The sequence below is a fragment of the Lutra lutra genome, chromosome 10 (genome assembly GCF_902655055.1).
Source record: "Lutra lutra chromosome 10, mLutLut1.2, whole genome shotgun sequence".
Taxonomy (NCBI): Eukaryota; Metazoa; Chordata; class Mammalia; order Carnivora; family Mustelidae; genus Lutra; species Lutra lutra.
Window position 1 is genome coordinate 97,476,638 of NC_062287.1, and position 27,806 is coordinate 97,504,443.

The 27,806-nt window shown below is 54.4% G+C and overlaps 2 protein-coding genes across 4 annotated transcripts; one reads left to right on the plus strand and one right to left on the minus strand.

Moving 5' to 3' along the window:
* Positions 1 to 97: 97 nt before the first annotated feature.
* On the minus strand, positions 98 to 18,745 carry ARHGAP1 (Rho GTPase activating protein 1). Of its 3 annotated transcripts, none has more exons than XM_047691411.1 (14): positions 18,622 to 18,745; positions 14,933 to 15,116; positions 14,418 to 14,513; positions 13,022 to 13,051; positions 8,485 to 8,572; positions 4,567 to 4,698; positions 4,108 to 4,194; positions 3,804 to 3,902; positions 3,345 to 3,452; positions 3,185 to 3,261; positions 2,860 to 2,937; positions 2,312 to 2,440; positions 2,034 to 2,137; positions 98 to 1,908 (listed from the first exon to the last, which is right to left on the minus strand). In XM_047691411.1, the coding sequence occupies exons 2-14, from the start codon at positions 15,063 to 15,065 to the stop codon at positions 1,720 to 1,722; spliced, it is 1,350 nt and encodes a 449-aa protein (XP_047547367.1). In that variant the 5' UTR covers positions 15,066 to 15,116; positions 18,622 to 18,745; the 3' UTR covers positions 98 to 1,719. The 3 variants fall into 3 exon arrangements, with proteins under 3 accessions (XP_047547367.1, XP_047547366.1, XP_047547368.1); XM_047691410.1 differs by having other exon boundaries at positions 14,933 to 15,102; positions 18,620 to 18,729; XM_047691412.1 differs by lacking the exon at positions 13,022 to 13,051 and having other exon boundaries at positions 18,622 to 18,744.
* A 113-nt stretch (positions 18,746 to 18,858) lies between these two features.
* ZNF408 (zinc finger protein 408) lies at positions 18,859 to 23,471 on the plus strand. Its single transcript, XM_047691407.1, has 5 exons — positions 18,859 to 19,200; positions 19,511 to 19,782; positions 20,508 to 20,569; positions 20,792 to 21,051; positions 21,892 to 23,471. Exons 1-5 carry the CDS (start codon positions 19,152 to 19,154, stop codon positions 23,415 to 23,417), a joined length of 2,169 nt encoding a protein of 722 aa, XP_047547363.1. The 5' UTR covers positions 18,859 to 19,151; the 3' UTR covers positions 23,418 to 23,471.
* Positions 23,472 to 27,806: the final 4,335 nt, after the last annotated feature.

Here is a 27,806-nt window from a genome sequence, read left to right on the forward strand (position 1 = left end):
GGACTTCCTGAGGCCCCACCTGCTCGGCTTCCACAACCACACACTTCCTGCCGTCCTGAGCCTCCGGGCATGCTCCCTAACGTCCAGGTGGGCAGTGTTCCATCATCCTTTTTTATTGAAATACAAAAAGTGCAAAGATGAAATACATGATTGGTGCCTAGAAGTTACTAAGCGTGAATGTGAACACTTGATTCACAGTACTCTCCCCCTCCCCCGGGTAAGACCAGTGGGACAGGGGACACGAGAAAGATCAGAGAGATCTACGAGGCTCCCCAGTAAATGGGGCTGTGCAGAACACCTGATAGACAAAGGAGGACAGAAAGCAGAAGCCTGACTCAGGCCAGAGACGCAGGGAGCCACACAGAACCAACAGCTACTCCAGGCCCACGGGAGTCCTGACGTGCTACCGTCCTGGGGGGAGAACCCAGTGAGGTCAGGGCCCAGGCCACACCCACAGTACAGATTGGGTCTGGGCTGGTCCATGAGGGCCCCCACAGTACAGGCTCTGGACAAGGCTAGGGGGGCAGGGCCACTGTGCAGGTACTTCCCTCTGCTGCCAGGGGACAAGGCTGCAGGAAGTGGGGTCCCCAGCGTTCACCAGGAAGGTGTGTAATTCTAAGGAACACAGTGGGAATGAGTACCAATCATCCATGTCCAGGTTTTCTGAAAGATGACAGGGCCCTGGGGCCCAGAGACCCTGGGGGACGTTGCTAGAACTCCCCCAGCAGGGGTTAACTTAATTAGCAAGGTCTCTGCTCAGCCTCTTGAGGAGTCACTAGCTGGAGGAAGAAGCCACAGGTCCGGAGGCACTGAGTCGCTTCCAGCCAGAGCAGGGACTAGTGTGATCTGTGACCCCACCACAGATCTGTCCACAATTAGGCTGAGGATCTGTGCAAGTGGGAAGAGAGGGGAGGCAAGGCATGGGGGGCTGAGACTGTCACTGGCCCAACCAGACACTGGGGGCTTTGGGGCAGGAATGGAGTGACTGTTTCAAATGGATGCTGGGCTCAACCCTATCATCCAAGCTGCCAGTCCTGGCAGAACCAGGGGGTTGGGACATCCTGGGGGCAGTATCACTTGAGAAGGGCTGACCCAGGATGTGTGCAAGAGAAGCAGGCAGAAGCAGGAAGCAGACTCCGGCCTTGCCAGTCCTTAGCCATGTCAACACCCAAGGCTGAACCTCTAGAGGGGAGGACAGGAGCAGGTGGTCGCACACAGGCCTTCACCCAGGCAGGGAGGTGCCTCAGTAGGGCGGGCCCAAGCCAGCCCAGCTCAGCTGCTTATTCCCCAGTGGCCAGAAGGGGAGGACCAGGCCCAGCTACCAGCCCAGCTGGCAGGGAGTTAGGCCTCCGCAGTAGCCAGGAGAAGAGAGGCAGGAGAGGCAGGAGAAAGTGGGGAAGCAGTTGCTGGGGCCAGTCTTCTTCCCGCTGGAAGAGCCAAGGCCAGCGCTGCAGAGCCTGGCTAGGAGCCAGGGATCCAAGGAGGCAGTGAGAAGTATAAGGCAGAGAATAATGTCCCGTAGTTACAGCGCGGCCTCCGGGGCTGGTGAGGAGGGCTGGACAGAGTGGGAGGAAGAGCTGCCCAGTTGGCTGGCCCCAGCTTCCAGGTCCCAGGGCCTCACGGCCCCTTCCTGGGCAGGAGCCCCACGCTCCCGTAAGGCTGAAGCCAGGAGGAAGAGTCCCTGTTGGGGCTCTCCGAGAAGGGGCAGCAGGGCAGAGCTCAGAGGCCCCTGGAGTCAGGGCTGGGGAACAACTCCCCGTGGTGATCCAGAAGGAACTTGGTGAACGTGTTGATGGGATTAATGGCTTTGAGGGTGATGGCAGCATCCTTGGCCCACAGCAGGTTAGGGCCGAAGACAACAGCCAGGTTAGTGTTGGTCATCTTGTTCTGGTCACAGTGGGCAGAAATCTGTGGAGGGAATTGGGGCGCTCCAGCAGGAAGCCACGGACCCTGCTTCCCATGCCCAGGAGCGGTGGGCTGGCGGTTTCTTCTCCCGCCCTCCTCCGGGCGCATCTCAGAGGCCCTGGTCTCACCTGCACCAGGAAGGCAATGAGGAAACGAAGCACCTGGTAGTTCTCCTCAGGCAGCGCCCGGAGTGCCTGCAGCGTCGCCTCCACTCTCTGGCTCTCATCAATGTCTGCAAGGAACCAGGGCCCGGGTCACAGCAACCGGGAACACAAGCCAGAACCGAGACCGCCCCCCGCAGCCTTTTCTTGGCGGACAGGCCAAACCTGCCTGCTCTGAGTCCAGGCCTGACCCCAACCCAGCAGAAACAGCACAGAGCAGGGGAGGGAAGGGCGGGGGCACTCACTGAGGAAGCCCACGACGTGGGGGTACAGGTCAAAGGTGAGCAGGGGCTCAGGAAGCTCCCGGAGGAAGGTCTTGAGGATGACCGCGGGCAGGTGCAGATCATTGTAATGGTCGAAGTCCACTGGCAGCCCTAGGGCGGGGGGGGGGGGGGGGGGGGGGGGAGTGGGCCTAACCTGGGGGCTAAGCAGAGCCCACTGCACCAGCAGCCCCCACCCCACTGTGGAGCCTCCTCTCGCATAGGCCTTCCCCTCTTGCTCTGTGACAAGGGGACCGGGTAAAACTGGGTCCCCCAGTATGCACTATAGTGACTCCTGAAACCCGGGACCCGGAAGCCTAACGGATGAGGCAGCAGGCCTGGGACAGCCAGGCAGGAGTGGGACCCCTGCAGTCGGGCCAAATGCCACAGAATGTCTAGCAGGAACAGAACATGGGGCCCTTGCTCACAGGGGCGCAGAGGCCCCCTCACAGTCACATACATGTCCCCAGCTCACCAGCGCCCCAGGATCCGTACTGGCCCTGTGACCCCGGGCACAGCCCCTGACCACTCACCCATGTTGTACTTCTGCTGTACTTCCCGTACCACTTGGGTGTTGGCCGACCTCCGGAAAATCCCTTCAGTGGTGAGAGCTGGGGAACAGCGGGGCCCCGGTGAGTCTAGGCTCCAGGGCAGGGTGTAGACGCCTGGACCCGCTCAGTCTCGGGGCTCCAGACAGGGTCGGTGTAGGCACCGGTGCACGTGCGGCCTCTCAGCCCTCCCCTGCAGCTTCCCGAGGGGACCTGGGAGGCCGAGCTGAGGAGGGGCCTGGGGTCAGGGCTGAAGGGGAAGGGGCAGGTCCTGGAGGCCCTGTGGCCAGCGAGCAGCCTTGGCACTCACCGTGGGCCTGCAGGTGGGCAACGGTCTCCCGGAGCACAAGCGGAATGGGCTCCTGCTCTGGGTTCTTCTCCTGGAGGCTGTTAGGAACAGGGCAGTGAGCAGGGTCTGCCGCCCTCTGCGGCCCCCACTGGCCAGGCCTGCCCGCCTCTCCCCTACTCACTGCTGCAGCGAGACCCCGAACTGCTGGTTGGGCAGAGGGGGCCGTGGCGGCATGGGCTTGGGAGCGGTGGCAGGGCTCTTCTGTGTGGATTTGAGAAAGTCGTCATACCTTGGGGAGGCAGATGGGAGGGTCAGGCCGCTGACCTGACTTTGCAGTCACGTTGGCAACCCTCGTTCGTCAGGCGCTCCCTGTGCGGCTGCACAGGGTCACTTCACCCAGGCCGCCTGGCAGCCCTGCACGACACACGACCGAGCCAGGCAGGGCTGAGGGGCTGCAGTCACAGAGCTCTTTAAGTGACAGAAGGGGGACCTGAACCCGTGCTCTCCGACCCCTGCGCAGGCTCTTCGTCACTACCTTCACCTCCTCTGCTCATCCGGGGCTACTTGAAGCTCCCTCCCCCTTGGCTGGCATGTCCCCCGGCCCCTGCGAGCCTGGCAAGCACTTGAGCCCCCGCCTCACTTGAGCACTTGGCGAGGGATTCCCAGTTGCTCCAGCTTCACGTGCTCGCTCAGCTCGCTCAGGTAATTGACATAGAAGATCTTCTGCCCGAACTTGAAGCTGCCGGCAGAATAAAGGGCATGGGTAGGCACCGGTGGGTCCATTTCAGCAGGCTTCCACCTCCCCCTCAGCAGCCCCCCGAGATCAGACACAGCTGGGCCCCATGAAGGCCTGTCCCCAGAAGGATTGGCTGCCTCAGGTGTCTGATTCAGAGTTCCAAGGGAAGCACGGGGAGGCTGCTGTCCTCCCCAATCAGCCTCCTCACCTAATGATGGGCTTAAAGAGGATGAGCAGGGTCTTGATGAACATGGTGGGGTGCACGATGTACAGGGCTTTAATGTTCTTCTTGTACCTGCAGAGAGACACCAGGAACTCAGCAACGAGTGTGGTGCGAGAGGCACAGAGCTAGGTTCTTTGAGTGCACTTTCTGATCTGCGTACTCAGGGAAGGCCTGAGAGGTAAGTGCCATGGTTGTCCCATTTTACAGACTAGGAAACAGAGACTCAAGAGAGGTCACAGAGCAAGGAAGTACAGAGACTGGGATTTAAGCTTAGGAGGTTCCAAATTCAGGTTCTTTGCTTTTACCCAGGGCGGGCTTGGGGGTGGAGGTGGGGGGAAGGGGGACGTGCCTCCTCCCCCCACCCCGCCCCCCCCACATGGAATAAGATCCTGAGCAGGCAGAGGGCAGCGGTCCACAGCCATTTGCCCCCGGGCCCCAACCCACTTGCGGTCAAACTCGCGGTAGGCGTCCCGGAGCCAGCTGAGCGAGGGCTTGTTGTCGCTGGTCAGGCCGTGGTGCAGGTAGAGCAGCGTATAGTCGCTCTCCACGTACTGGTCCAGCGTGTGCTTCAGGTATCTACAAGAGCAAAGCCCCACTCAGGCTAGCCTCGATTTGGGGGGGCCCTGGAGGCACGGCCTGGCACCGCAAGCGTCCCCTGTGTCCATCCTCCACCTCCCCAGGAGCCCCTCTCCTGCACTGCCTGTTCCGGCTGCGGAATCACCCGCTCCACTGTGCAGAGAAGGCTCCGGGTGGCGGCTGGGCTGGGCGGAGGAAGAAGAATGAGAACAGCAGCCCCAGCCAGAAACCAGGAAACCAGGACTGGAACTGGGGCCCTCTCGCATACCCTGCAGAAAAATGGGAGTAACATTCCCTATGGGACCGCCCCGAGGCGATCATGATGATGACAGACACCATTCATCAATATTTTTTTTTTAAAGATTTTATTTATTTATTTGACAGAGAGAAATCACAAGTAAGCAGAGAGGCAGGCAGAGAGAGAGGAGGAAGCAGGCTCCCCGCTGAGCAGAAAGCCCGATGTGGGGCTCGAACCCAGGACCTGGGATCATGACCTGAGCCAAAGGCAGCGGCTTAACCCACTGAGCCACCCAGGCGCCCCCATTCATCAACATTTTATCTTTTAGTGTCTGCCAAGCACTCCACATACATTATCTCATGCCTTCCTCGTAACAGCTGGGGCTGATTATCCCCTCCTTCAACGTGAGGCCAGTGAGGCTCAGAGAGGTTAAATGCTAAATCAGAGTCACCCAACTTGCTCTGAAGCCTGGAGCTGAACTACAAGTTCACCCTGCTGACCTGACCACACAGGCAGGCATGCGCAGTGTTAAAGCTGGATGATTACTGCTCCACGGTAACCGAGCCCTGGGCACACTGAAAACTCCACAGCTTACAAAGGGCTGTGACATAAAAAGACAGCATTCTGCAACTACAAGACAGCAAAAACTGCAGTGACAATACAGTCATCCTTTGCTGGATGTTATGACCTTTTGGAGGGCAATAAAGTGATGTTTATCAGAAGCTAAAAAAAAGTCCATGCTCTTTGACCCGGTAAAAATATGTCCAGGAAGTCACCCTAAAGAACAATCGGAAATGAGCAGAACTGTTTTTGTAGAAGGCTGTTCACAGCAGCCTGTTTTACAATGGAAATACATTTTTTGAGCAGCAAGCTAACTGTTCAGGAAGAGGGAATTGGTTAAATACATTACAGGCCGTCTAGAAATAGGACACCTTGCGGGATGTTTCTGCAAACAGAAGCAATCTGTGAAATCAGGTGTCAAGAGAGTGCTTACCCTCTGGGGAACCTGCTAGAAGAAAAAAGGGAGGTCTGTGGGTGTGGATGAGTGTATTCAGTTTCTGAAAATTCGTCAAGGAGCATGCCAATGTTTGTTTGTTTTTTAAGATTTTTTAAAATTTATTTGACAGACAGATCACAAGTAGGCAGAGAGGCAGGCAGAGAGAGACAGGAGGAGGAGGCAGACTCCCTGCTGAGCAGAGAGCCCGACACGGGACTCGATCCCAGGACCCTGAGATCATGACCTGAGCCGAAGGCAGAGGCTTTAACCACTGAGCCACCCAGGCGCCCCACCAATAACATGTTTTTAAAAGATGTCTTGGGGGGCGCCTGGGTGGCTCAGCGGGTTAAGCCGCTGCCTTCGGCTCAGGTCATGATCTCAGGGTCCTGGGATCGAGCCCCGCATCGGGCTCTCTGCTCGGCGGAGAGCCTGCTTCCTCCTCTCTCTCTGCCTGCCTCTCTGTCTGCTTGTGATCTCTCTCTGTCAAATAAATAAAAATTTAAAAAAAAAAAAAAGATGTCTTGGAAGTGTGTTTAGTGCTCAGAAGGTAACGTTATGGGAGATAGAGGTGACTACACAAAGATTTGTTTACATTATAGAAAAAAAATAGGTGAATACACGAAAATATTAACTGTAGTTTTCTCTCCGGGTGGTAGGTTCATGGGAGATTTTATTTATCATTGTCTGTATTTTTTCTTTAAAGCTACTTATAATTTTTTAAATCCTTGAAATCTGTAGTACTTTACAAATGTATATGATGGCATTTCATGCATATTATCTTACCAAATGCCCACGACAACCCCGTGAGGTGGGCACAATTCTTATTTTTATAGGATTCAAAAGAGAACTGCCCCCAAACACACAGCTGGTAAGAGGCAGAGTGAAGCTTAACTGGTCTTCTGAATCCAAGCTTCAGGCACTTTCTCTTCCAACCCCCAAATGTGGCTGGACGGCGGGGAAAGGTCTTGGCTGCAATAATGAAACTGACCAGCGAGGAAAGTGCTGCCCTGCAGGCTGGGGAGGGGGGGCAGGAAGACCCCCTCTAGGAAGGGATGGGGGGACAGACAGGACAGATGGCGGAGGGCTTCCAGAAGTCAGAGGAAGAGTGGAGCGGACTCACTCAGCAAGCGCTCTCCTGAAACCTGGGTGCTTTCCCATCTCCTTCCTCTGACTTCCTCCCACTCCGACTATTATCTGGCCAGGAGTCTGTCACCTGCCAACTCAGTCCCTGTGCGTGAAACCGAAGGGTAGGGTGTGTGACTCAGCCGCCCTCAGGCTGAGCTCCCTGGCCTATTCCTGGCTGGGCCATGTGATGGGCCTCAACAAGGCTCTGCCTGCCTGGCTGGGGGGCGACAGGAGAAGGGCTCTGGAAGCCTGACAGAAAACTCCCACAAGGCTGGAGAGCCTCAGGCCTGGCTCATCAGGCCCTTCCCCTTCTGCAGCCGCACCCCTGGCCTGTCCCTGACCCCTCCCCTCCCACCCCTACTCTGTTCCACACACAGCCTGTCCCTGACCCCTCCCCACCCCCACACACACACCACCACCCCCACCCCCACACACCCACCCACACCGCCCCCCCCACACAGACTGTCCCTGACCCCTCCCCACACACCCACACACCCACACACACTCACACACAACCATTTAGGATCCCGAAGAGCTGGTAAGGGCAGCGCAGCCACCTTCAGTTTCGGGGAGTGCTTTAAAGAGACGAGGAAAGACGTGCAACACGCTAACTGCACACACACAAAGAGGCCTCAGGAGAAGTCTGCTAGGGCTCTGCCTCCATGGAGGTCGGGCACGTGCCAGCAGTGCGCTGGCTCATCAGAGCAGGGTCTGGCAGGCGCCACCTGGGCGGTGCAGTTGGTTAAGACTCTGACTCTTGGTTTCGGCTCAGGTTATGATCTCAGGGTCGTGAGATCGAGATCTCAGGGTTGTGAGATAGAGTCCCATGTCATGCCCCGTGCTCAGCACAGAGTCTGCTTATCCCTCTCCCTCTGCTCCTCCCCCTTGTCTCTCTCTGTGAAATAGATAAAATCTTAAAAAAAAAAAAATGGGAAAGAACAGAACTCCTGCTTTCGATCAGCTTTCAGACTGGCATTCAATTTCTAGAGCTAGTACACGTATTTGCCAACAGGACCCAGACAGGTACGGAGGCCACTGGCACCAAATTTGGCACAAAAAACCCCAAATCATTCATGTAAATGATGAACGGTAAGCACAGCACAAGCGACACGTCGTCCCCACCAGCCCGCGCCGGGGGACAGTGTTTGTGGGCACTATCTCCCCCTACAAGGAAGGAGGGCTGCATTTGGACGCCCTCAGTGAGGGATGAAGACACCTGCCAAGGCTGCAGTTCCCCGGACTAGAAACAGGTCGGACGACGCCTAGCCCAGTGCTCTCCCCAAAATGTAAAGAAGAGCTCCCTTGGGAGGAGAGGAGAGGCGTGGAGGGAGGCAGCTTGGTACCTCTGGGTACCACTGGGCATCAGGCAATGGTAGGGGAGGGGGGTCTGGTCACCTGTCCCACCACCATCCCTGTGGGTACTCACCCCAAAAGTTTGCTGTGGTCCAGCTGGTGGCTCGGAGGCATCCGGCAGGCACTGAACACAATGATCTTCCGCCCATACTTGTCATCTCCTAGGTGTAGAGAAAGTTGAGCGGTGAGTGGAAGATCAACGGAGAGAAGTGGGGCGAGGAACTAAAGGGTGCCAGGCCCAGAGACCCATGCCACGTGGTAGAGGGGCCAGAGTGGCCGACACACAGCCTGGGCAGCTGTCTGCACTCAGGCATGTGTTGCTGAAGAAAGAGGGACAGGCTGCTCTCAGGGCTACTGAGCTGGGGTCTAAAAAAATAACGTTAACTCAAAGACCCACCTGGAGGAAACACCCACACGCCCATCAATGCGCGAATGGCTAAAGGAAATGTGGTCTATCCATGCAGAGGGATGTGGGTTGGCCACAAAAAAGGATGAAGTACTGATCCATCCTACATTGTGAATGGACCCTGAGAACAGGATGCTAAGTGAGCTAAGTGAAAGGAGCCACACCCCAAAGGCTACCTATTGTATGACTCCATTTATGGGAGTTATCTAGAATAGGCAAATTCACAGCACATCTGTGGCTGCCAGTTGCTGGGAGGAGGGAGGTTAAGGACTGGCTGTTTCTGGTTACAGGACCTGGCGTGGGTAGGGATGAAGCTGTGTGACTAGACAGAGGTGGCTGCACCCCACTGTGAAGGTCTGAAATAGCACAGATTGCGCATTTTAAAATGGTTAACTAAAAAAATTGAAAGTCACACCCACCCAAGCAATTGTGACCTTGCCAAACAGTCATCTTAAAAGCCCATGATTGTTGCAGAAGCGTCCCCTCTCAGCAGCATGCATTTGGAAAGCGTCTTGATGCTGCCTTCTCGGCAAGTCCAAGGCCATGGAGAACATGGGAGTAATGACACTGGTCTCATTTTTGACCACTAGCAGCACTTCCTGATTTTATTACTAGGATTATAACCACACTTGGCTCTGACTTCTGGACATTCCTAAAAATCATATCCTTTCTCATTAAGGATATTCAACAGAACATGGAGTTCAGAGGCATTTGTAATGCTTTGGAAAAATGCTTGTTTGGCTGTAATCGCTCAGGGGTGTTCATCTAAAACTGGTCACTATTTGATGGTCTGATCATCTGGCTTTGTTGGGAAGCCGGGGAGCTACTGCCCTCCAAGGTGAGATGCTCTTCCAGGGTCATCACAGACCAGGGACACCAAACAAAGCTCGATAAGGACAAGGCTTGGTCCCCACTCCATGTCCCAAGAACCCTCCCTGCATCTTTACCTTCACGCCTCTCCAAGGACACCAAACCACAACTGCCTAACTGCCATTGCTTCAGAGGCAAATGAAAATACTTATATAACACATGAAATGCATGGACTGTGTTCTCCACCCACCTCTGCGGACTAAGGACCACCCCTCCCCGCAATGCCTTGCTGAGTGTCCTTCTCCGTATTTAGTAAACCATGATCTTGATGCTTCTTCTCGGTCAGTGACTTAACCCAGGAGTCAGTACTTTTCCAAAGTGGTTGCCAAGGCTCTGACCCTTTTCTGCAGGGCTGAGGCAGGACTCATCAGAGGGGCTGAAGGAGGCTTCTGGAATGTGGGCAGCGTGGCCCCAGGCCCTGCTGGCTGCATGGCTTGGTGCGTTGGCCTGATTCAGCACCTCACTGCCAGCAGTCTGACTACCATGTCCAACCTCTAGATCAGCCCCTCCAACCAGCCCATCTCCACCCAAAATACCCCAAGCCTAGGGAGAGGCTCTGCTCTTCCATCTGAAAGCTGCCCCAACTTCTAGCTTTGGAGAATGACGAACACTTACCTGCCCGCAACTCTCCTGCCTTGAATCCTCCTTTCCTCCTGAACTCCACCCCAGATAAACAATCTGCCCCCACCCCCACCACCCTGTAGATGTTCTTTGGAATGACTTGCAGGACTCTCCAGGCTCGACACCATGCACACTTCCAACACTGATGTGCCTGCAACCCAGTCCACACCAGGCAGCTTTGGGCCTCTGCTGTTTCTCTTGCCAGACAGAACTTCTCAAGACAATTCCGCAACCCTTCTCCAGCCTAACTCCTCGGAACCCTTAAGACTCATTCCAGGCATGATCTCCTCCCAGAAGCCTGTGTCCGCTCCTCCTTCCTTTCCCCAGACAGTTTAGCTGAAACGTTTTCAGGGCTCCCATCTCTGTTGTGACACTTTGACTCTTCTGCAGAATTGTTTATGTGCCTGTCCCCTACACTGGTTTATGAGCAGGGATCACATCTCACCCATCTCAGAAATTCTAGTGCTGGTCCCGAGGCCAGCCTGTGGCAGGTATTCGAGAAACCTTTGTGCTGGAAGCCTACACAAAGTCAGCGGTCAGCATTACAATGCACGCCTGGTTCTATTTCAGAGTTTGCTCACCATGATATCTAGGTTACAAGACCGCTTTAGACAGTTTCCCAAAGCCTGGGACAGAGGTGCTCCAGACTTAGGAGCAGAGAAGCCTCTGCAAGCCACCCGAGAAGGTGCAGCTGGATCCAACAAACAGTCCGTTTTGAAGAACCAGATGCCACCTCCTTTCTGTCACACCCTCGCCTAGATCCTGAGCTGCTGGGTTCCCTCCAGCCGAATGGGCGTGGCTCTCAGGCCTGTTCTGAGCTCTTCCCGTAGGCCCTGACAGGAGAAGGAGCAGACTGGTGAAGGAGGGACAAAGGGTCAGTCTGGTCAAGCCAGCCTCATGCATAATCTGGAACCTCAGAAACCTCTGGGCCTTCTGCCATGAGCCTGTGAGGGGAGGGACATCTGCCTCCTCCCCTCTAAGTGGAGGAAAGACCCAGAATGAGGGGGAAAATGCAGGGAGGAGCAAGGGGCATTCCAAAAGATTCTTTTCATCCTTCCCCCAACACGGAGGCAGCCCTCACTGGCTGGCAGGTTTGAGGGCTTAGCCAGGAAAGGAAGTCCGAGCTCACAGGGCTGTGGAATTTAAAGAGCTGGTAACCGGTTAAACAAGCAATCGAGGTGAGGGGCTGGGGCCCGAGGCTTCCTCGGCTGGCCTCGACACCTCATAAACGCGAAACTTTGCTTTCTCAACCGGGACTCCACCAAGGTCATGATGATCAATGAAAAATACGACGCACACATACCCTAAGAGGTCCACATCACTCATATTCTCAAAGAGGACTCTGAACAGTTCTAAGAACCCCATTCACTGGACTGTCTGCTCCCTGATTGAAGTAATGTGTGCTTTTCCTCACTGAGTCCTCCAGGCTGACCACAGGGCTGAAAAGTGCCTGCTGGATTCTGTTGGATGCGGATGGGGGCAAAAAGGGTGATCGGTAAGGTTCTGGACAGCAAGACTCTCAGACAAGCAAGGAACAAGACGCGGGTGACCCCAGGGCCTAGCCGCCGTCCTCCCCTCCCTGGAGTGCAGTCCCGTTGCTCAAGTTCTTGGGTGGTTTGGCACCCGCCAGCACACAGGGCAAATATGTCGCTACGCAAAGCAAGTGTGAAAAGGAACTTCCCTCCTGACCTCAGGAGAGAACAGCCTAAGAGGAGAGGAGCTGGGAGCCCTGCTGTCTCCAGGGCACTGGGGGCGAGGGCTCGATGAGAAGACGAGGCACTTGTGGAAAGCACCAGGAAAAGAGCAAGCTGCCCGGGCAGGGAGCCTCTGCATTCCCCGGACACCCATCAGGACCGTTCCGGGCCGGCCTGGGGGTTAATCAGCAACAGCGCCGTCCTCCCGCAGGCAGGCTGAGAACCGCTGGACCAGCCACCGACTGCGCACGACCTGCAGCGTGGGCCGGGGGGGGCGGAGCTGGGGAGCTGGGGCCGGCTCCCACATTCGTCAAACTGCTCAATGGTTGGGAATACTGCAGCCAGCTGACGTCAGGTTAGTGCTTGGAATCTGCTGTGGTAGAAATTACAAATGCTACAAATAAATAATAGTCCTCTTTCTTCCCCTTTCCGGAGAGCGAACTGTTAAACATTTGCCAGCACAACACTGCTAAGAACCCACTCGGACTGAGTCAAATCTGACGGTGGAGCCGGACAGCTACCACCAGCATGGAGGACGCAGGCTACACACGAGTTGGGGACGACACCTCACACCTGCCCTCTGGTCCAATATGGGCTCTTTCTCCAGTTTCTAATGCTGGGAAACTGGCCTCCCGGGAAGGACATCACCATAGTCTCATCAAATGACATCCAAACTCTTCTCAGCAGTCAGAAAGACACAGCCATGGGGACACCCCCACCAGAGGGGCCCTGAGCCAGCACTAAGGCCAGCCTTTCCCCACAGGACATGGCCTCTCAGTCCCCAGGAGCCCCTTTCCCTTTGGGCTCTGGAGGTGTCCCCAGATGGCACCCCCTGTCAAACCTCCTATAAAAACACTTTGCTATTTCTGGCTCCCAGGTACCACCAGCTCCCAGCTCCCAGGAATGGGGCTGCAATTAAGCGGCCACACCACTGCCCCCCCTGCCCCCCAGCCTCTACCAACAGCCCTTCTTGATCCACAGCCCAGAGGCCAAGCACAGACAGCCAGGAACACACCTACCTGGCTGGGCCCCCTCAGGCTCATCACACCCTGGGGAAACAGAAACATGCTACAGCAAAGGGGTCACTCGGGGCCTGGCTGGGGGCAGGTCCCCCCTGCTCTGCCTGGTGTCTTGGCCACACCAGCTAGGAGGATAGAAACTATGTTATATCTCATCAGATACCCACCCCCATACCCCAGGCAGGTCCATTTAGGGAAGTGAGGAGAGAAACCTTCTGAAACCTTCGGGTGACTCTCTGGTCCCCAGGTGAGGACCAGGCCCAGAAAGAACTCTCAACCTTACTGCTGCAGGGGTAAAAGAAGCCGAGGCCTCCGACTCAGGCCAGGGCAGGCAGCAGGAACACAAATGCCACGGAAACACTGCTGACATGAGGGGCAACTCTTTCAACGGCCCCGTCCCTCTTGGAGCCTGGCATTCCGAAGAGCTAGAGTTCCCTGTGGCTTCCCTATGGCCAGATGCCTGCAGGGCCCCCTTAGCCCGTGCCACTGGGCTCCAGGCCACGCGCTGCCTGGCTTCCTCTGCCTGCCCCAATGCCTCAGTGCAAGGCCATGCTGTGGCTTACAGTTGCCTGTCCTCACCAGTGAGGACAGACAACCATTAGGGAAAAGACAGAGAATCCTACCACTCTGGTTTCCTCTTCTAGTAGTAGTAGGACCCTAAGGGCAGAAATCAATCACCAACATCCTTGCTACCTCCCCTGCTCTGCATTCTGTGTTACGAACAAGAAAGTGGGAGCTCACTGAGGCCTAGCCCCAAGGAGAGCTCCATTCCCACGCTCAGCACAGTAGCACATCTGCCAGAAACCTGATGCTTCCAGGGGGTCATGGGGCCCCTCACTTCTAGAAGGAGGCTCTGCCGTTCCAGACTTCCTTGGAGGTAGGTTTTTCACCAAAAGGAACCAGTACCTCCCTGGTCCCCAGTAACTGATGGGGTGGAAAAGTGGACATCAGGGCAAAGGGAAGGGAGGTTACTAGCAACTTATTCAGGGTCCATTATGTTCTGACTCCCGGCTAGGCCCTGACAGACATTTGCTGCTGTAATCCTCTCGGCAACCTTGTGAGGAAGAAATGAGCTCAGACAGCAAAGCTGGGAACAAACCACTCTCCAACTTCAAGGCACAAAACCACATTGCCTCCCACATACCATCAGCCAACAGAGACAACGGGGTCAGAGGTCAGGATGTGACTGCCGGGGGAGAGACCAAGCAGCCATCACAATCAAGTCTGTGATTTTTAAAAATTGTACTCAGGAGCCCCAGGGTCAGGGGTGAAACCACAGGAAGGGTCCCTGGGCCCTGCCCCAGCCCCATCTCTCCCCCTGTGGCACGAGGGCCAGGCTTCCTCAGGCTGGGAGTGCAGACCAGGAGGTAAAAGGTGCTATTGTGGGTGTGCTCACCTGCCACCTCCACAATCTGGTGCCGGGCGATGTCGTAGTAAGGGTCATCCCACTTCAGGTGAGTGACAGGTTCCGGGGAGCTGCTTTTGGAGTCATCTGTGGAACACGGCAAAGTCAGGGATAAGCTGGGGGGGCTGGCAGTGTTCTCCCTGAGACTCGTGTTCTCTGATCTTCCCCTCGGTGGGACCTGTGCTCCCAGCCCCACCCTGGGGCTACTCTGCTTGTCCTCCTCTTGCTCCCCTGGGGTCTCCCTTCAATAGGAAGGGAGTCTCCCCTTCTTTTTTTTTTTTAATATTTTAGTTTTTTATTTGACAGAGAGAGTAGTCAGAGAGGCAGGCAGAGAGGGGGGAAAGCAGGCTCCCCGCTGAGCAGGGATCCCAATGTGGGGCTCGATCCCAGGACCCTGAGACCATGACCTGAGCTGAAGGCAGAAGCTTAACCCACTGAGCCACCCAGGTGCCTGGAGTCTCCCCTTCTAAGGCATGGAAGGCCTCCTGAGATCCAGAAGCGCCCACCTGACTTAGGAAAGTCGGGCATTTCGTCCGAGGGCCAGTTCTTCTCATCAATGGAGGCGAGCTTCAGCTGGTTCAGAGCCTGGCTAGTGTCATCCAAGGTCAGGTCATCCTGCAACTCTGAAAGCGGGTCCATGACCAGGCCTGTCCCCCACAGCTTCACTCCACAGAACCTGAAGAGAAACCGGGGGTGGGCGGTTGTACCCTGTACTCCCTTGTACCTGCTACAGCAAGCCCTCCTGCTCTCACTCATTCCTCCCCCAGCCTCCCCTGTTCCTGTTCCTCAACGCATCACATCCTGGCCAAGAGCTCCATGTTGCCCCGGATTCTCCGCAGTTTAGGCATGTTGCCAGAAAAGGCAGCTGGGGCAGAGGATGGTGCAGCTTGGGGCCTGCCCTCAGGTCCTCCAGCTGGCTAGGGACGAGCCGTGCCAGGCCCTGTGCTGCCCACCACCCATCTGGTACAGTTATGCAGTCCCAGCTGCAGAGGGTAGAAAAGTCCATGCCCCTCTCCTCAGGAGTCATTGTGCACAGAAGCATCCCAGGCGCCAACGGTTACAGAGGTGAGATGTTGCAAGCATCTAAGGTGTACAGGGATGTTCCAAACCCCCGTTGTGAAAAAGGTTAATTGTGGCTCTGGCTACTGCACCTCTCACTTTTGGCCCAGGGAAGAGAAGGTGGCCAGAGACCCCAGAGTCCCAGAAGAAAGGCCATGGTCGAGGTGCCCAGCTGCGTCTGCACCAGGACAGAAAAGGCTGGTGGAAGGAAGCAAGGGCTGGAATCTGCCTGCCGGTCACAGCAGGCAATCTGTAACATCCTGGGGGCTCCCGAGCCCACTCCTATAGATAGGGAGCTCCTGACACCAGTTTTAAGATGGGAAAGGTCAAGACACTGCCCCAAGGATTGGCGAAGCACAGATGGGGAAGGGGGAAGCCCACAGCCTCCAGAGCGCTGAGTCACAGGAGGTGAAAACCAGACCCGTAGCTAGAGCCGACTGAGAGGGAGAGAAGCTGGATGCCAAAGCTGGGTTTGCCCAGGTCTGGGGCTGGTAGTAAGGATGTGGCTGCGTGAAGCCCCAGGGGAGCAGCTTCTTCTCGGATTAGATTCAGTCCACTCGGTGCAGCCCCAGAGAAGAGGCTGCTGTAAGCCCACTACATTCCTGGAGTCCAAAAATGACATATATGGTCAGAGAATCGGCAGGACAGATAAAGAGTGAAAACAAGACCAGGCATGGGGAGGGAGAAGAGGGGAGAAGTGCCAGCTAGGATCCAGAGCCTGAACACCTCTGGGTTCTGAGGCAACATGACAACCTCCGGCACGCGTCACCTCACAGCTGAGGACTCTGGATGGTAAACCGGCTCCCTGTGCCTAGCAACAACCACCCTGTTACCAGGGCAACCGCGCTGATTCAGTGGCAAAAGCCATTCCAAGCTCCTGAGCCAAAGCCAAGCAGCCAAAGAGCCAAAAGGCTACACAAAAACCAAAAACCGAAAAACCTTTCTCTTCCTTTCCTCCAGCCTCTTACCCTTATTCTCTCCTGCTGCATACCACCAAAACATAAGTCCCTTTCATGAGCGCAGAGAAAGATGACCCTCTTTTATTCGGCCACGCACTTCTCCCAGTGAGTGTTGCTGTGCCCCATGCCCCATCTCACCCACTCCCTTCAAGCCTCCAATGCAGGCAACCCTAAGCCGCGGAATCCACTCCTGATTCATCACTCCTTCTTCCATTCAGCCAGATGGCTGTGAGTAGTCCCCCAAAAAGGGGACTCCACTGGGTAACTGGGACGGAATTCAGCTCACAGTAACCCCCGTTAGGCCTGAACCTTCTCTCTGTGCCTTCTCTTCTGTCACTGTCCAGGCACTGCCCAACTGCCCATTCGCCCTGCCCACAGCTACCCCAAGAAGTCTCTCCGCACACCGTAGGTGTCCGACACAATGAAAAAGGCAGGGGATGAGGTCTGTGGAGAACTGGATTATAGTCCTGCTTGAGCCAATGAGTTGCAAAGACACTGGGTAAGTCTTTTTCCTAACTAGACTTAAATTTCCCTATCTATAGAAGCACAGGCTCCTCCCAGAAACAGAACTCTCCAGTATTCTAAAACACTTGCACTAAAGCGAACAACAGGATTAGAAAGAACAGCTGCGAGCTGAAGTATGTGTGAGAGGAGAGGGACACCCTCTAAAGGGGAGTTGGACTTGAACTCCACCTCTTTTCCAGGAACTCCACTACTTTGTCTGTTCTTCAGAACTGACCCCCGCCCCCATTCCATAACCTCCTTTTCCAGCAAAACTAATCACAGTTGTTTCCATCTCCCAGCCAGACTGGCCTCCAACCCACAGCTGCTTCCCTCTGGGAGTCCTGAAGTTTGGCTCCCTCAGTGGGAAGGTGAGGGAAGCTGGCTTGGGGAAATTCTAATTTAAAGCGGTGGAAATGAAGTATCCTGGCCGCCTAAGGCTCCAGACACCTACAAGCACTGTTCCGCTCTGTGCAAAATATTCCCTGCTCTGAGATTAGTATTTCCCTTCTGTATAGGTAAAACACCTACTTATACAAAAACCTTTGAGAATCCTTCTAGGCATAGTTTTTAACCTCTGGACTTCTCTGAAATTCTGATGAAATCTGTGGGTATTTTCCCTAAGAAAACCCAGCACACACATGAAATCTTTTATGCAATTTTAAGGGGCTCACAGTCCCTCTGAGAATCCATTTAAGACTTCCTGACCTATTCAGCACATAGATGCTGTCATTTGTTGAATGACTGAATGAATGAAACCATCTCCTAAATGGAGAAGAGAACCAGTATTTGTTGAGGGCCTATGTAGCACCATAAAGTAGACAAATTATCTTTTAACTTCACAACAGCACCAGTGAGGTTTACTACTAAGTCCATTTTACTCTTAGAGGAAAGTGAGGACCAGAAAAAATAAGCAAATTGTTTAGGTAGGTCATACAGCAGAGTCAAAATTTTAATCTATGTCTGTATAAGGTGGTCTCTTGATGCACGTCAATTCCTCAAAACTTCTCTAAATGAGTGTCATTCATGTGATCCTGAAGGTTCAGAAAAGGCCCATAAAAAGATAAAGTAAAGCCTCTCCCCTTATCTTCAGCAAGAGCTCAGATAACAACTTGAAATCGTACTCTCTGGCACTGGAATCATCCTCCTGGTTGGGGCCCCAGAATTGCGAAAATGCAAATCCCACGACACAACAGCAAGGCTTTCAACTACAAGTGCGTTTGTCCAGAGCTTCAGGGTTTATAAAACCCCTACTGGGTGTAACTATCTCATTGCAGAGATTAAGAAATAGAGATGAAACCGTGGCCTAGTTAGTGGCAGGCTGGAATACTTCCCCCAAATTTCTTGTTCTTAGAGTTTCGCCAGATCAGATCAAAGAGACTTCCCCTTCCCATCGGCTTGCTAGATGACTGCGATCTGACCTGGACTCTGCTCTGGGAAGTGCAGGAGGAAACCAGCGAAGGAAACTCAGTCCCGTTATTGCAGACCCGGGAATGGGGCTGAATCCCTGCAGTGGGAAAGCCAGGATTCTAGGCCCCATCCCACTCCTGCTCCCACCCTCGGATCTGCTCGGATCATCCCCCTCCGGACCCTGTCCCTTCCGGTGACCTGTCTAGTCCCTTCCTTTCCCCCCGCCCCCCACCACCCAGGAAGACCCCACGCCCTGCAGCTCACCGTGGTCGGGTACTGCTCCCTCTGCCACGCCTGTCAAAGCTCGGCAAACATCCGGCTCCGCAGTAGAACGCGAACCGCCCCCTCCCCGGCGCCTCACTCCCCAACCACTTCCGCCACACCTCCGACCCACTTCCGGTTCGCTGCCCGGTCCAAATATGGCTTTCCAGGATCCCCTCCCACTTCCTGCACGTGCCGGCCTAAGTGCCGGGGCGGGGCTGGGGGTGGTGGTGGATGGGTTCGAAGGGAGAACAGCATAAGTGTCCGGCCCGTCCCTCCCAAAAGAGGTGGTTGGAACAATTAGTTCCGCTTTTCTGATGCTGGAATCCCTGATGGTCCTCTGGAATCCTATGGTTCTTAATGTTCCCGGATGGAGTTTTGCCTCGCCGGTATTCCCCAACTCCCGGATCTGTGCACCGATGAGTCTGACTCTTAGCATTCTTTCCCGACGGGAAATTTGGAAGCCAATGACTGTTTCCGGGAGGAGCGGAGAAGAAGACGTTCACTTCCGGCGGAAGGAGGCTTTTCTGGAGGGATGGAAGAGTCGGAGGAGCTGCTCTCTGAGGGCGAGAAACTGCAGTTGGGTTAGTGACCTGCGGTGTCTCCGACCCTCGGCCCTGGCCTTAGATAGACTTAACGTTCCCTGCCTGGTCAACTCTCTATCTACCACAGGCACTTTTCTTCCCTAGCCCGGGATCTTTCACCGTGCCCTCAGAAGTCTCTGGGGACTTTAGAGTCCTCAAACCCCCTCAAACCTCCGATTTGTCCACGTAGAGCCCTTACAGATCCCTCAGACTGCCGAGGCCTAACCGGATCTGCGGTTTCCCCTCGCACCTGTCCCCACCCTCACGACCTCTCGGGCCGTCCCCTCACTGCCTCCCCATCTCCCTGCAGCTCCCGACCCGCGCCCGGACTTGAGATGGATCCCTTCTGGACAAGGCTGTGCTCGGGGCCTCAAAGACTTCCCGCCCGGGCTGACCCGGGCCGTCCTCGCTCTAAAGAGCCTGCCCCGGGGCTTGGCCCTTGGCCCTTCACTCGCCGAGGAGCTGCGCTTAGGGGTCTGGTGTGTCGGGGCCCCCTTGCAGCCGGGACTGCTCTGGGGGCCGCTGGAAGAGGAGTCTGTCTCGGAGCAGAAGGGTGAAGAAGTGAAACCACGGCAGGAGGAGGTATTGAAGGCTAGGACTTGTCTTCTCCCTGACTGAAATTTTGGAAGCGGTTCAGTCATCTCTGGGCCTTCTTCAGTTCGTTAGAAAAACCAGGGTACTTCAAGACATAGGCCATAGTTTTGGCCCTTCGCTCCAGGACTGTCTCTCCCCCTCACTTGCGATAGTTAAGGAAGCAGGTGCAGAAAGTTCCTGAAAGCCACATTTATGGTGTCAGGAGTGACGAAAGCCAAGAGCAGAGGTGTTTAGAATTAAAAAGCCGTGGAGTCAAATCCCAGCTTTGTCACCTAGCTGGTGAAATGACGGGTCTCATTCAACTCATTTGTAAGATAAAGGGATGGCCGGTTTTTTCTTTATTTGAATCTTTTGGGGTTATTTGGAGCAATAGTTGAGATAGTGCAGGTCAAGGATTTCGTTGCATAACAGGTCTTAAAAAGAAAAGGTGATGTACCTCTTACTCTTTTTTTTGGTTGGTCCTCGCTGGAAGGCAGTATTGTGTTCAATTTAGTAATTCTCCACACAGTGGGAGGGAGGTGAGGGGGGTAGTCTTTTGGTCTTTATTTGCTGAAACATCAGACAACACAGTCCTGTGAAGGCAGAACCAGAGACCATTAACCTTCCAGGGGTTTCATGTTAGATCTGTCTCAGGAAAGGTTACATCCTTCCCCCACCCCCAACCCTGGTCCCCCCAAACACATGGGAGAAGGACTCTTATTGGTTTATTTCAGGACGTGTCACTAGGCCCATGGGGAGACGTGTGTGCTTGTGAGCAGAGTTCAGGCTGGACCAGGTAAGTTCCAGGAGAGTATGTAGTGAAGATGGTCCTTTTTGAGGCTTTCTGTCATGGCATGAGACAGAACCAGAAGCCCACTGTAATCCCCCGCCCAGTGAGTTTTTGCAGTGAGTGTTCCAAGGGCACGGGGTCTTTAGGACTCGGCCTGCCAGCAGCTGGGACTTTAGGGAGGGCCACCTGAAGAGGGTCTCCTGAGCTAGCTGTTCCTCTGCTTTGCAGTTTGGTGCAGCGGGGCAGGCTGGAGAGTGAGGGGAACGTGGCCCCGGTGTGGGTCAGCGAGAAGCTCCATCTGCAGGTGTACCGGGTCGTACTGCCGGGCTCTGAGTTGCTGCTGTGGCCCCAGCCTCCCTCCGAGGGCCTGAGTCCCACTGAGCCCGGCCTAGAGGAAGAGGCAGCCATGGCTGTGGTGACAGAAGTGGACTCTGGTGTTCAGCAGGAGGTGGACTCTCCAGGGCAAGATGCAGCAGAACCTTGGACAGGTATGTGGCAAATAGATGCTAGTTTTTCAGATTATCACCAGAACACCCTGTTGACAAGACAAAAGCAAAGCTTTGGTTCACGGAGATAAAGGAGAACATTAAAGTGTTAGTAGGTTTTCTGAGGGGAAGGGTGAAGCCTGAGTATTTATTGACATTTTGAAGCCTGGTATAAGGTGGGTCTTTCAGTGTGGAGTGGGGGCGGGGCCTGACGGGATTGAATAAAGGATCATGACATAATTGTTGAGGATCCATGGACCCCAGGCTAGAATTTTCAGGCAAGAGGCTCAAAGAGTCTTGGGGGCATAACCTGTCTTTTGATGCTTTCTGTTGCAGAGTATGGGTCTTTTCCTTAGAATGAACAGTATCAGTACTTGCAACTTTTATCTTCCTGAGTAAGTTTTCTGGAATAGTAAGGTCATGTTGATGAAGACAGCAAGCTGTGTATAAGGTTTCCAATTTCTTATGTTTCTTCTACTTGGGGTAGGGGTGGAGGTCTGTTTATTTTCAGATGAGCTGAGGTGAAGAGATGGTGGCCTCATTCATCCTAAGTGTGTGTCTTTAGAGGGAGAATAGGGACCTCTGGGATAGCCTTCTCTAGGACGCTGGAGGTTTGGAGCACCATGGTTCCCAAGAGTGCTTCCCCAGGAGGCACCTGAGACTGGACATGAAGATAAGCACAGCCTGTGGTTCATGTTCCAAGGAAGAGATTGGTGTCCTTGCCCCTGCTGAAGTTAGGGGCTGAGTAGGAGGAGACACATATTCTTAAGATTCCCTGGTAACACCACTGCTACCACCTGTTACAGTTTCTCCTAACCCTAGCACCCTGCTCTTGTTTTGCAGATCCTGGTCACCAGTCACCCCCCAGCGTTGAGGGAGAGAGTATAGTAAGCTCTGGACTTAAGCCCCAAACCCAGGATCAACTTTCCAAGGAGAGCCAAGCACTTGGTCTGCCCCCTCAGGATGGTGGCAGGGAGGAGGAGGACCCACCCCAGACACAGGAGCCACCTGAGCCTCCGAGCAGCTCTGCTCCCCAGCAGGGCCCAGAGAGCAGTGAGGCCAGTCGCTCGTCTTCTGCCAGGGGCAACCAGCTGCATGCTTACCTGGTCAGGAAGTTACGTGGCCCCTGTGGTCAGTGCCCGCCCAGAGAAAAGACGTCAGAGCCTGGGGCCCAGCAGGCTGAAGAACAGCAGCCCCCTGGCTTCCCTGCACGCTTGCGGAGCCCTCCTGGCCCAGCAGGAAGCTCCCCAAAGCAGAGGCGGCGGTACCGCTGTGGGGAGTGTGGCAAGGCCTTCCTGCAGCTGTGCCACCTGAAGAAGCACGCATTTGTGCACACGGGCCACAAGCCCTTCCTTTGTACTGAGTGTGGCAAGAGCTACAGCTCCGAGGAGAGCTTCAAAGCCCACATGTTGGGTCACCGCGGGGTGCGGCCCTTTCCTTGCCCACAATGCGACAAGGCCTATGGCACCCGGCGAGACCTCAAAGAGCACCAGGTGGTACATTCAGGTGCCAGGCCCTTTGCTTGTGACCAGTGTGGCAAGGCCTTTGCCCGCCGGCCCTCCCTGCGGTTGCATCGCAAGACCCATCAGGTGCCAGCTACCCCTCCCCCGTGCCCGTGCCCTGTGTGTGGGCGGCCCTTGGCCAACCAGGGCTCCCTGCGGAACCACATGCGGCTCCACACGGGGGAGAAGCCCTTCCTGTGCCCGCACTGTGGCCGGGCGTTCCGTCAGCGGGGCAACCTGCGTGGGCATCTGCGACTGCACACAGGGGAGCGCCCTTACCGCTGCCCGCACTGTGCGGATGCCTTTCCCCAGCTGCCTGAGCTGCGGCGCCATCTTATCTCGCACACCGGGGAGGCCTACTTGTGCCCCGTGTGCGGGAAGGCCCTTCGAGACCCACACACGCTGCGCGCTCATGAGCGTCTGCACTCGGGAGAGAGGCCCTTCTCCTGCCCCCAGTGTGGCCGGGCTTACACGCTGGCTACCAAGCTGAGGCGCCACCTCAAATCCCACCTGGCCGACAAGCCCTACCGCTGTCCCACCTGCGGCATGGGCTACACCCTCCCCCAAAGCCTCAAGCGGCACCAACTCAGTCACCAGCCTGGGGCACCCGCCAGCCCACCCTGTGTGCCTCCCACTGCTTCTGAGCCCACTGTGGTACTGTTGCAGACTGAGCCAGAACTGGACACCGGTGGGGAACAGGACGTCTCCGCAGCCCAGGACGTCTTTGAGGTCACCATTTCTGAGAGCCAGGACAAGTGCTTTGTGGTACCTGAGGAGCCAGGCCCTGCCTCCAGCCTGGTGCTCATCCATAAGGACATGGCCTTCAGCGCCTGGGCAGAAGTGGTGGAGGTGGAGACGGGCACCTGACCCTCCCCGCAACTCCCCCAGGGGAGTTCTGTATAAAGCTAGCGTTTTCTAGCTGCTGGGCGTCTGCATCTTTCTGTTTGGGTTGCCGGATGGAATTTAGTCTACTCTGAGAAGGAGGGGAAGGATTTCCCTTCCTGTTTATGGACCACCACATTGTTTCCCGACTGTAAGGTAAACCTGTTCCAGGTTTAAGAACTTCTTACTGAGCTCAGTAGAGCTTGTTCTGCTGCTTTCCCCAGGAGCTCCTCAAGGTGCTCTTTAAACGTGGCAGAAGTGACCCTCCCCTCCCCCATCAGGTAGTCCGGTAGCTGGCAGGTCTGCTGCCCTGCTGGGGCGCTTAACACTGGGATCATCACTCCCGTGAGCCCCCTGAGGGACAGGCACTTCCATCTCAAGCCAAATGGAATGACTTGAGGATTAAAAGGACTGAAAAGCAACTGGGGAAAAAAAGACCAGATGCTGAGCTCAGCTCACGGCTCACAGTTCTAACTTGGGCTCTGGGTGGTTTGGGCAACCTTTCTCACCATCTGAGGGCTGTGAAGTTGGTTTTCTTTCTGTGCCGATAGACACCAGGCTCCTGGAGGCAGCTAGGGACAGATCTGGAGCCTTTGGAAGACTTGGCCAAAGGCAGCCCTTTTGAGGGAAGGAATGAACACGGATTTTGCGTCAGTAGCGGGCCTGGTCACCCTGGGTGCTGGGACATAGCTATGCGCCAGACCGGGAGACGTCCTTTACAGAGGTCATGATCTAGGGCGGGAAGCATTGGATAAGAGTTTGCAGAGGATCACTAGCTGGTGCTGTGTGGACCTGTTACGTGGGACGCTTTAACTCAGTCTGGGGCATCAGGGACAGCGTCCCCAAGGGATCATGATAATAAACATTCAGCCCTTGTTGTGGACCAGTTCTTTGTGTTTATTTATGTAATCCTCATAGCAGCCCTGTGTGGTTGGGGGTAGTAGTATTCTGGTTTTACAGATGAGAAAACAGCTTGAAGTGTCCTGCTCAAGGCGGCTCAGCTCCTAGGTAGCAGAGCCGAGAGAAACTCTCCTGGTCTCATGCCAGAGTAAGGCTGTTGACCTTGGCACTGTAGCCCTGCATCACAGCTGTGGTCTGATGGGTGGGAAGGTGGAGGTGCCGGGAACTGCATGTGCGGGAACAGCATGTGCGGGAACCCTGTGGTCAGAGTCTCAATGCTGTGAATGATAGGCCGATGGGGCTGGGGCAAAGAGCAAGGGGAGGGGGCGGGACTGGATCTCCCCTGTCTTGCTTCGGGAGTTGGGGCTTTATTCTCAGAATATTGAGGAGCTCAATGACCTGCCTAGATTTGTGTTTGAAGAGACCACCGACAGACGGACTGGCTGGGGAGGTGTGGTTGTGGGGAAATCCGTCAGGAGGCTACCGAGTAGGTGGGTGGGGAATGGGGCTGTAGCAGTAGAAAAGCAGAGAAGTGAAATCATCCAGCACATGAGCACTGTCTGCATGCTAGTTAGGGAGACAGTGTGGAAACAGCCTCTGTTCTCAGAGTTAATCCTGGTATGCAGAGACAATAAAGAAAACATGTCAGATGATAGTAAACGCAGTGAAAAAAAGAAGAAGTTTGTGAACTCACAGTGAGGGCAGTTGGAAGCCGGACTGGATTGCTTTGAGGAGTAGGTGGCAAGAGAGGAAGGACTTGGCTTCTTGTTCCTTCTGTCCTGCAGAATAGGTGTGACCCCTGTGTCACAGAGGAGGAAGCTGTGGGTTGGAGCACAGAAGTAGCTGGCTGAGATCGCACAGCCCGCAAGTGGCAGAGTGACTGATGCATGGCAGGTCTGTCCTCTGGCTTCCCAGCACTCGATCACAATGTCACGGGCAGCCCCGTGTCTCCGGCTTTGCCCCTGACATTTACCCGCACCCACCCCATCCAATAAGCTGTTGACAAAGCATTCTGAAATTGTCCACAGGGAGGAGGGACAACTGGAGATTATTGCACTCTATGGAGAGAAAGGTCATACCATCCAAAGCCTGAAAAACAGCTGTCAGTAGTAGTTTTGAGTGAGCCAGCCCTGTTTCTTGGAGCCCATGTGAGGCTGGTGGGTCCTGTTCTTTTCTAGCTCGTGCTTCCGGCGGGCCAGTGTCTATGTCCGCCTGGTGTTTCTAGGTGTCCTTGGGACATTCTCATCACATGATCCCCAGCTGTGCAGTGAAGGACATCTTCCTCACTCGGTGACGAGCTGCGAAGGCAAGTTGGGTGTGCTTTGGGTTGCTGGAGAGGCCTGTCCACACCCCACAACCCTCCTTAGGCCCAACCCTGGGATGCGCGTGCCCCCTTGCTCCATCCCCCACACAGATGGAGAATTTTTATCTCCACTAAGGCTGTCCCTACGTGATGTAGAGCAGGGTCAGATCAAAGCCAACCAATCGAAAGGCACGTGGTTTGGGAGCCTCTGCTCCGCCAACACTTGGTTAAGACACAAGTGGACATCAGAGGGCACTGTGCAAGCTCCCCGTGTCAGAGGAGGACACAGGCGCCTTGAGAGGAGTCCTTGCCAAGGCCTGAGACCAGTAAGTAGCAGAACCGGGACAGGGCCCAGGTCTTCTGACCCCCAGTGTAGTGCTGCTCCAGTTAAAATGCAGTAACTTTCTTGAAAAGATTGATCACTGGAGTAATTTTCCCATGGAGGAAAGACTCTCCCTTAATGTCAAAAGAATTCTCATTCGTCCTGGCGATAAAGTCCCTTTACTCCCTACTTCTTTTCCTCCATCCCCAGATAAAGTCACTTTTTTTTTCTCCCAGATAAAGTCAGTTGTTTTTTTTTTTTTTAAAGATTTTATTTATTTATTTATTTATTTGACAGAGAGAGATCACAAGTAGACAGAGAGGCAGGCAGAGAGAGAGAGGGAAGCAGACTCCCTGCTGAGCAGAGAGCCCGATGCGGGACTCGATCCCAGGACCCTGAGATCATGACCTGAGCCGAAGGCAGCGGCTTAACCCACTGAGCCACCCAGGCACCCGATAAAGTCAGTTTTAACAGTTCAGTGCATTCGATGCTGAATTTGCTGCTGCTTGCTCAAGGGCAAAGGTGCTATGAAAATGGGGCCGGACACCTGAAACCTGGACGCAGGTTTAGCTCTGGTGTCTACAGCTGCTGAACCAAATGTCAGAAGGTATAGGAGAGTAAGGATCTTTTATTCTCATTTGCAACTTCAACAGTAGCAGAAAATCTTGCAATAGAATAATATTCGAATCAGGTTTAGGGACCTGTAAACAAGGCAGAGCAGCATGGACTGTGAAGAGGTCCATCTCTAGACAAGTTCAGACCGCCTGCACACACTCAGGCAAGTTCCTTGGCTTCTCTCTGCCTCAGTTGCCTCATCTGTAAAGGGGGGATCATTGTGGTACCTACCTCATCAGCACAATGTACCTGGCACGTGGTGAGCAGTTACTAAATTGTAGCTGGTTATTAGTGGTGTCCCGATCAGCCCTCCTAAATTGGAAGACAAAGTGAAGCTGCTTGCGTGTTTCTACAGGTGTCGCTTGTTTGGGGCAGGTCAGCGTCACTCACAGTGGCCTCCTGCTTCGGGTGCTTCATAGGACGGTGAAGCTGTTCTCTAGCAGAACGTCAGGGCATGATGGTCATGTGAGGGGAAGAGCAATGGTCTGAGAGGCAGGAGTCTGAGTCCTGCTCCCAGCTTTATCACCGACACTCGACACCCTTGATTAATTAGCTTCCCGCCTGGGAGATTCCCTTCCCTTACTGTGACATGGGGAAGTCGGACCAGATCATTGCTTTCCAATCTCAGCTCCTGCACTGAGCCCTTTTGCTAACTTTTGCTATGAAATATATACATCCTATGAAATAAGTATATATATTCGCTGCTCCCCCTGCTTGTGCTCTCTCTCTCTCTGGCAAATAAATAAAATCTTTTTAAAAAATAAAAGCTTTTGATTAAATAGAAATTCCACTCATTTTAAATATTTTTTAAAAGATTTTATTTATTTTTGAGAGAGAAAGAGACACTCATTTTATTTTATTTTTTTTTAAAGATTTTATTTATTTATTTGACAGACAGAGATCACAAGTAGGCAGAGAGGCAGGCAGAGAGAGAGGAAGGGAAGCAGGCTCCCTGCTGAGCAGAGAGCCTGATGTGGGACTTGATTCCAGGACCCTGAGATCATGACCTGAGCCAAAGGCAGCGGCTTAACCCACTGAGCCACCCAGGAGCCCCAAGAAACTCATTTTAAAATGCTGATCAGATTGAAGGGAAAAAAAGATAATTAACCACCACCTCAAAAGACATAATTTTAGCCAAAAAGGAAAAAAAAATTATTCTTAAGGTAAATTTATAATTTTAAAAAAGAGTTTATTTATTGATTTGAGAGCACAGAGGGAGAGTCAGAGGAAGAAG

Excerpts from the sequence above, each read along its gene's own strand:
- ZNF408 (XM_047691407.1), top strand. The coding sequence starts at position 19,152 with ATGGAAGAGTCGGAGGAGCTGCTCTCTGAGGGCGAGAAACTGCAGTTG. Across the intron at positions 19,783-20,507 it reads TGAAACCACGGCAGGAGGAG|GACGTGTCACTAGGCCCATG; the intron begins GTATTGAAGGCT and ends GGTTTATTTCAG. Across the intron at positions 20,570-20,791 it reads CAGAGTTCAGGCTGGACCAG|TTTGGTGCAGCGGGGCAGGC; the intron begins GTAAGTTCCAGG and ends TCTGCTTTGCAG.
- ARHGAP1 (XM_047691411.1), bottom strand. The coding sequence starts at position 15,065 with ATGGACCCGCTTTCAGAGTTGCAGGATGACCTGACCTTGGATGACACT. Across the intron at positions 14,514-14,932 it reads GCCCGACTTTCCTAAGTCAG|ATGACTCCAAAAGCAGCTCC; the intron begins GTGGGCGCTTCT and ends CGTGTTCCACAG. Across the intron at positions 2,441-2,859 it reads ACAGCAGAAGTACAACATGG|GGCTGCCAGTGGACTTCGAC; the intron begins GTGAGTGGTCAG and ends CCCCCGCCCTAG.